Genomic DNA, 8,800 nt, shown 5'->3' with positions numbered 1-8,800 from the left:
AAAAAATAAGATCTGAATCTGAAAAGATAAAACATGCAACTGGAAAAAAATAAGACCTCAAATGTCAAAATATATATGGAAGTGAAAAGTGAAAATAAATTATTCATTCAAAAAATTACCAAAGTGAATCAAAATTATATTTAACCTGAAAAAACCTTTCATACACTTATTTATATTTTGAATACATTGCTGTATTTTACAAAATTCCAGATCAACACATGAATTTTCAGTTTCAAATTTTATTTTTTCAAGTACAAAACTTCTGACCCTAATGTAGCTCCATACAGAACGGACAAACCAAACACTTAGAGCGTTTACATGGCACTAGAGAAAACAAATTTATTGTGTTAGCCCGACTAAAACTGGACCCTTACAATACATGAAAAAAATCGTACTAAATCAATTTTTCTCAAAGTTGGACTAACACACCCAGATAATGTGATTGGGAGTCAAATTACTCCAAAATGGCCGAGGCACTCTGAGCATGCTCCACAGTTTCCGCCCCGGGCTTTGACCCGGAAGTTGAATAGCGTTAAATGCATAACAGAGGAAGAAGCCGGTAACAACGTGGCAAAATCTACATCCAGAACTGTGACTTTTTGGACGGACAAAATGTACAGAGTTGTAAAGTTGTCCACCATGGTACCAGTTAGCTGCTAGCTAACGGTAGCTAACTTGTTTGTCGATTGTTTGGTCTGTGATGTACAGTGGTGTAGTGGTAATTGATGAGGTGGGGGTACTGCAAGGTAGATGGGTGAGTTGTCGAGGAGAGAACAAGTTTACTCTCCAATATATTCCAGGGACTTTTTGGCTGGATAGGTGGGTATACTGTAAACCATTAGAAAAAGAGGTGAGTATGCTCCGTATACCTGAGTATACTCTCCACTACACCACTGGAGATGTAATAGTTCAACTGTAAAAAGGTCCAATACTAACAAGCTGAAAGGGGGCATATCTCCACCAACTGTAGCAGAGTCGGACATACTTGGGTCAATTAAATCGATTCCCCTCCCGTGCTTGTATACTGGGACAAGGACAGTAATCTGATTGAATGGCCTAGTCAAGCTGTAACTGTAAACGTACCGAGTGACTCTAGACAGGGACATTTGCGCTTTTGCATCAGTCATTGAAGTTAGCAGCCCCTCCGCAACTAAAGCGTTGGAAAAACGCCAATATTATTATAATATATATATATATATATATATTGGAAAAACGCCAATATTATTATAATATATATATATATATATATATATATATCTGCTTTATTCAGTGTTTTTACCTGTTTTAATCACAGAGTCGGTTTGTTTTGGAGAGGAAGACACCTCTGTGGATAATTCAGCTCCCAGTTAAAACCTCCTGAACGTCTGGATCTTAAGTTATCAGAGCAAAGAGGTGAGCACACATTAGCAGGTGCTGGGCTAGAGCCTGTCTGCGCCGAGCTAAACAGCATCTGAAAAACACTACTTTTTTAACATGAACCTGCTTTATTCAGGGTTTTTATCACCTGGTCTGAGTTTTTTTGAGGAGGAAGAAACCTCTGTGGATAATTTTGCTCCTGTTAAAAACCTCCTGAACCCCTAACCGCGAGTTCACGCTTGGCACATGGGAGAAGATTCAGCTGGTTGCAATCTGCAATTATCACTGCCGGATGCCAGTTTATCTTACACACTGTTCCTTTGAAAGGTGATGATATGTCAGTGTGTACAGTGTACAGTTTGTTGGAGGCCAAAAATCGTTGTTGCTGATTTAAACTTCATCCTCTGAGGAACATTTATACCAGAAAACTGCAAGAAAAGAGATGTTTTGCTCTGAGGTGTCTTGAGAAGCTCAACTAAAGTATGACAGTACAAGTGGAGCAACATTTAAAGCCAGTGATGCATAATGATAGAAAAATGTACTGCATGATAAATTTATTAAGACCAAAAGCGCTGATCTGTAAACAGTTTGCAGCAGCTGTGACGGCTAAACTGTTGTGTGACCTGCAGATGATTTGAACAGCATGAAACTCACATCAGAGCAAATACAGCAACAGACTGTAGGAGCCATTTAAAGGTGCTTCATAGATCTAAAGCATGTGATTATTCTCAGTTCTTAAAGTATTAGGTCTGTTAATTTAACTACAGGTCTCTGGTGAGGCAACACTGTGACTATTTCACACTCTATTCATCACTTCCTCAGCTCAGTCAAGAAATCAAAACAGGCTTTCCTCTAAAGCTTTTGAACACCCAGGGGGGATTAAGGAAGTCGTCAAACGCAGCACTGACGTCACGTGAAACATCAACAACTCTGGAGATGGTGTTAAAGTCAACAGTCACCTTACATTTAACTGATAAAGCTGCACAGTGAAAACAAACACCTGCTTTTGAAATTAACCCTGTGACTCGTCTGCCGGGAAGGAGGGAAGATTTAAATAAACACACGCTCAGTTTATCAGTTATCTGTGTATCACACTGAGACACTGTAAAGACTGATGACACTCACAGAGATGTCCTTCTGAACCTTCTCATACGCCAGCGTGACGGTGGAGCTGTGGTCGGGTGGAGACGGCGTCAGGGTGAAGCTGTAAGTGACAGAGCTTTGTGTCTCGGTCAGCGCCTGCTGGAGGTCCTGGATGTACCTCTCCGTCTGCATCTCCAGCTCCTCTGCCTCCTCACACACTGCTGACTCACTCACTGTAAATAAATGGCACATAAGGAATGTTAGATTTACAAAGAGGGCGACACAGAATCAGCCTGAGGAAAACTAAGTGTTGGAAACAGCAAGATAAATTAGCAGAAAGAAGAACTAAACAAATAAACAATATTGGAACTTGTGGGTCTGTCATGTGATGCCATTGAGCCCAGAAATACTTCTTCCCATAGACTTACACTGTGAAAGAGACAACTTAAAAATCAGTGGATCATTTTTTTGAGTGTCACAACCCTTGTAAAACATCTTATTCCACTTTGTCCCATTTTGTCCACATTCTGCCCACAAACTGGAAGTAGCTGGCTAGGATGGCGTAAGTCTCTAAAGTGCCCAATCGTGTAGAAGCAGTGCTGATCATCTGAGTAATTTTCTACGCAGCATTTGATCTCTTTGACTTCATGCGCCACTGAGCAGCTTTCAAAGGAACCAGCCTGGTCTCGCCTGCAACGCTGCATCCAGGTCTCTTTTGACATCCATGTTAGCGACTCGAATACATTCAGCACAAACCCCAGCACCATGTCTTTGATCCCAGACTGCCCCGACTCCTCGCTGGATCGACAAACTTTCCAGTCTGCTGTAGTCCCCTGGCGCTGGATGGTTTGTGCTGGATGAATCTGAGTTGCTACAGCCACTAATGAAGGTCCATCCACTTATAGAAGTAGCTGCCGTCCACTCTTCTCCTGGTGAGGTAGCCTCCTAGTGGCAGGAAAGAGACAGAGGGACCATGGGGTGGCTAGCAAGCTAATTCTTGTCTCATTTGTTTTGTGATAAACAGAGAGAAAGAGCAGGTGGAGGAGGGGCTGATTGAATTAATGCCCTGCGTACAGCTTTACTATTAAATAAGATTTAACCCATTTTAGATAGTAAAAAAAATAGAATATGTGGCAGTCAATGCTGTTATTATGGGGGCCGCCACAAATAAATTAATGTATGAGAAACACTGGATATGGCAGGGATACACTAGAAGCCCCTTTTACACTGCCAGATTTTCCGCGAATGTTGAGCCGTTTTGCCGGCAAGCTGCGAGCGTTTATACACACAGTCGGATTGGTGAGTTGATCAGAGGTGCCCAATTTTCCGCCTCGTAGGGCTGAACCCTTTCAGTTTAAAAAGACTGAGGCGCCCTTCCGCAACGGGAGGGGCTGTTGAAGACTTGTGGGAGGAGCTGTTGATGACGCCGCACGTGCGAGCCACTGGCGGTGGATAAACAGGAAACAGCTGATAGCAGGAATTAGCGAGCAGCTAGTAGCAAGAGGGAAACACAAACCTGACAGACACTGTAAAGATGAGCAACTGGGGAGACAAGGAATTGCGCGCCCTCCTTGTCCTCGCAAACGAAGAGGCCATTAACCGTCAGATGACGGGGACGGTGAAGAACGGGCCGACTTACGAGAGAATCGCCGAAGGACTGACCAGCCGCGGCTTCCCTCCCACGTCACTGTTTACGTCACACGCTGAGCTACACGTTTTGTTACTTGCTCACGCCCCCCATTGCCCCGAAAAAGGCACATTCTGTATAAACAAAAGTAGGCAGGCGGCATTTTACTGCACTCCCTGATTTTGTTTATATACTGCCAATGCTGAAAAAAGACTGATTGGGCTTTCCTGCAGATTTGAACAATTCCTGTTTAAAAAGGGCTACTGCTGCCACTGTTTTGCCGTTAAGCCTGAGACAGATCACTACAGTATACGTCAGGACAAGATCAACAGTTTGAAACCTTAAACCTTATAATGGAAACACAAATCAGCGCGGCATTGCTTGACATGGCGCGGCCAAAAGTGACAGCAGAAGAGGCCTAATAATGTAACAACAAAAGTTTGGTGCAGAGTGGGAAAGACAGAGGCACCATTCTCCCTAATACATATCAGGGTACCATCTACATGATTCTGAAGCTGTTATTTCAAGGTAAGAAATTTATATAATGTGGCTTTATGTACAAGATTTGATTACTTCTTCCACCACTGTAAAACGAAACATCCTTGTCAGCTTGATAAAGGGTAAAAAAGAAAAAAAAGAAAACTTCACTTAAAGTAAAAAACAAGAATAAACAGTTATAACAACTACAGATATCAAGTAACTTAACACTAATATGTGGAGTAGAACTTGTTTGTTCTGGAGCTTTCCACCTTTCCACAACATCTTCATCAGAAGATGAATATTGCTCAGTTGATGAAATAGTAGTTTAGGGCCCCAGAGGAGAATATGTGGAGCTCGAGTGGAGTCTGTTTGTTTCTGAGGTCAAGAATCAACTAACTTTCAAGCTCAACTTTTACGGCAACATGGATGAGATGTTCAAGTGATGAGCAAAGGTGGGTCATAAATCCTCCCTCTTAATAAAATTTACGAGGGGGGGTGAAAAATAAAAAAGTATTGATGCCATTAAGCAGTAAAATTTTAACGATACTCAACTCTAGTGATGAGATAGCGGAAAGTTTAAACACCTTCAGTTCTGTGTCACCTCAGAGAATTCAGGCTGTTGTAGGTACACAATAAATCTTCCTCTGAGTGAAGCTGACAAGGTCAACGACACTCTGAAGTGAGGTCGTCCAGGTATCAGGTGAGCATAACTCTGTCAGGTCAGACATGTTGAAATGTGAGTTGTGAGGTCACGCTGGGTGACATTTGTATGTTTTTACCGTCTCCTCTCCAGGCGTCCTGTCCGTCAGTCAGCAGCAACTGGAAGCCTGAGCCTAAGTCCTGCCCTCTCCAGTCCAGTCGCAGGAAGTAGGAGGAGTCAGGCTCCGATGAGACGTAGATTTCACGCACAGACACCGTCATCCCTGCAGAAAACAGCAGATAAACCTGAGTGTCAGCAACATGTCTGCAACATGAGTACAGCTATACCAATACATTGATAAATGCATAAAGATATTAATCAGCAAGTATTTTCAGAATTTAAGCAATATTTCAAGCAACAATACTAAAAGATGTCCATTTTCAGCCACTACAATATGTAGATTTTCTGCCTTTTTGTGTTTTATATAATTGTAAATTCATGTTTGGGGGTTTTGGACTCGGAGAGTGTCTGGTTTGGGGACCTCAGAATTGTATTTCTGCTCTTTGCAGATGATGTGGTTCTGTTGGCTTCATCAGACTATGACCCTCGAGCATTCACTTGGGATGCAAATCAGGACCAAACATAAAACCTACTCCAAAGTGGTAATCTTACGGTGGTTTGAAGGAATTATGTCACACTCCATATGCATGTAAACGTCATCCTGACTGATAACATAGTGAACCGAATGCCACCTGTGATTTTATAGAAGGCCAGCATGGGCAGATGGACCAGACAGAGTACCCTAATTTCCAGACCTCTCTGCGTTTTTTTTTCTTCAGAGAATATGTGACATCTGAGTAAATATATCAGTGTATCATATCTCACATCATATTTAATTATTCTTAATAGGCGACTGTAGCCAAGTACCATAATGGCATGCAAATAAAAACTCAGGTAAGTTCAATGTCTGGGCTGAGGCAAAAAGGTTGGGACTTTGGGTGCAAGCGATGCAGTAATGAGAAGTCTGTGTTTTGTCCTTTCATGTGGCTCAGAATCGCCTTCTCCCCCATGTTGGTGATGTCAAACGATTTCACACAAAGCTTGCATCTAGCTGTGTGTGTGAATTGGGAATCCTTGGCCAACCAGTATTTATATACGGTATTGTCAAGCCATCCATTCAAAAACTTGCATCTACCCATTGTGAACCACGTGAAACTCGTCTTCTTGTCGAAAGTGCAGTGTTGGAGTGAAACTTGATACCTGAGGGGGCTGGAGGAGGGTCATGGGGCAGCGGACTGGACATACCACTTGTCAATCAGGTAAAAGGGGCGGTATGTTTTCTGAGATGTTTGCTTTCACACAAACTGTGCTTGGCCCGATCCGGATTGATTAAATTATTTTTGGAAATACCTAATTTTCTGTTTTAGAAAACAGTATTTTAGAACAGTGGTAACAGTCTGGAAACATAAATATTTTTCCATACATTATTTTTCATTTTCCATACTTTTTAATACCTGGAAATTGATCAAATTTATTTCCATACTTTCCACACTTGCGTAAGAACCCTGACCAGAGAACACAAACACCTCAAATAGTTCAGTGAGAACAACCTTGCAAATAGAATAAAATTATATTCTTACTCAGATTTTCTGTGTCACTGATAATGTAGGTTCCCATGTTATAAATAAAAAATGCAATGTGATACAGTAAGTACTACTGTAACTGGCATGTATGTAACGTTACGGCCATAGAAATAGAATGACTGTCATTCTGTTTTTATGGCTCAACAAGTTGGATAAAGTGCATTTACAACATCTTCTCTCTGCTGACAATCTGTATCGCTCATATATTGAATACTGACTACAGTGTGACGCGACTCAAGGAACTGTGAAAGGTTCTTTTGCCAATTTCAAGCCAAAACTCGGAACATAAACTGGTCCCGACCAGAGGCCTGTACTACAAAGCCAGTTCAACTTACACTCTCGTTATCTGGTTTGACTAACCCTAACATTGGACATCTGGATAACTGGTACTACAAAGCTGGTTATCAACTAGTTCAGTCAACTCTGGGTTCTTTCCTCTTCCTCTTCCTTCTTTCCTATCCAGCCACGAGCGCGTTCATGTGAAAGAGGAGGGGCTGTTAATGACAAGCGACATCATCAGAACCATGAATGAAGTCAGCTGCTTCATATTTTATGAGATGAAACAGTGGCCAAAGTGTCTGAGACTGAGAGACAGTAAAATGTCAGTGGCGTGGATTTAAATGACACACAATGATAATCTTAACAGAAAATCTGAAAACACTGAAAACACTATCCACAAATTCACTGTCATTTGAGACTTAAATTACGAGCAGGTATCACTGAGCTATGGGCCTATGTGACGTTTGTATAGAGTATTTTTTATTGTTTAGTTGATGAAACTGTTGATGAAAGAGATTTGCTTGCACTGCTGCAGCACAGAAAAAGCACGCACCTGGAATGACGACTCCAAGTCTCATCAGATCACTTCAAATTAGATTCATGTCATTTTCTGTCAAATTAAAGTCGTTCTGAAGTTCTTATTTATTTATTTATTTAGCTTCAGATTCAATCCCAAACAGTAAAACACTTAAACTCAGTGTGTAAGCTGACAGTCCTGATTGCTGGAGGTGTGTCAGTGCAGCTGTTCTTACATCACTCTCCTGGCATGTGTCCCAGCCTGCTGTTCACGTGCCAGCCAACACTTTACAGTATATTTACCTCCCGTCACCGTCGGCTGCGACCTTCCTGGAAAACAGCCACTAATTGCACAGAACGCAGCTACTTTTTCGTGCTGTGAATTTATCAGAGCCGCAGCGTTTGCAGGGGGTCGAGCTATTGTTGTACAGAGAGAACAGAAGACGTACTGAAGGTCCGAGGGAAAAATGGATCTGTAAACCATCAGAGACCCCATAAGGCTTGGCCACGAGAAACCACAAAGCCCCCACAAGAGGAAACAAACAAGGCCGGCCTGTTGTTAGCTGGTTTAGAGCTGCTATACTCAAGATTCAACTGTTTATTGTCGTACGCAATAAACACATGTTGGCAATGAAGTTGTAGTTATCAGGCTCCCTCTAATAGTGCTCATTAAATATGGATAACAAGAAAATCATGCAAGTTAAAATTAGACTCTAAGACATAGAAAATAAATAAATTATAATATGGGAATAAAATATAGTCTAACATATAAAGAATATATATAATCTGATCATCTTTTATTGTTTATATATTTGTTTTATTTGCACTCTTTCCCACTCTGTACTGCAACTGCTGCACAACTATTTCCCTCTGGATAAAGTCTTATCGAATCTTATCTGTTATTTATATATAACTGTATTCATATACACTCACCGGCCATTTTATTAGGTACACCTGTTTAACTGCAGCAGCTCAATGCATTTAGCCATGTAGACATGATGAAGACGAGCTGCTGAAGTTCAAACTGAGCATCAGAATGATGAAGAAAGGTGATTTAAGTGACTTTGAACGTGGCATGGTTGTTGGTGCCAGACGGGCTGGTCTGAGTATTTACTGGGATTTTCACAAACAGCCATCTCTAGGGTTTACAGAGGATGGTCCCAACAAGAGAAAAAT

At 41.5% G+C, this 8,800-nt stretch overlaps 1 protein-coding gene across 2 annotated transcripts in view; it reads right to left on the bottom strand.

Moving 5' to 3' along the window:
• Positions 1-8,800, bottom strand: part of xrcc4 (X-ray repair complementing defective repair in Chinese hamster cells 4) — a 55,952-nt gene that overhangs the window by 43,184 nt on the left and 3,968 nt on the right. For both annotated transcript variants that reach the window (XM_050052614.1, XM_050052615.1), the window contains exons 2-3: positions 5,326-5,469; positions 2,482-2,672 (exon numbers count right to left, since the gene is read on the bottom strand). In XM_050052614.1, the coding sequence (XP_049908571.1) occupies positions 2,482-2,672; positions 5,326-5,467 (333 nt within the window). In that variant the 5' untranslated portion in view covers positions 5,468-5,469. The remainder of the gene's footprint in view (positions 1-2,481; positions 2,673-5,325; positions 5,470-8,800) is intronic.

The sequence above is a fragment of the Epinephelus moara genome, chromosome 9 (genome assembly GCF_006386435.1).
Source record: "Epinephelus moara isolate mb chromosome 9, YSFRI_EMoa_1.0, whole genome shotgun sequence".
Classification (NCBI taxonomy): Eukaryota; Metazoa; Chordata; class Actinopteri; order Perciformes; family Serranidae; genus Epinephelus; species Epinephelus moara.
The sequence above is the reverse complement of the archived record's forward strand: the minus strand, read 5'-3'. Positions and strand labels throughout refer to the sequence as shown.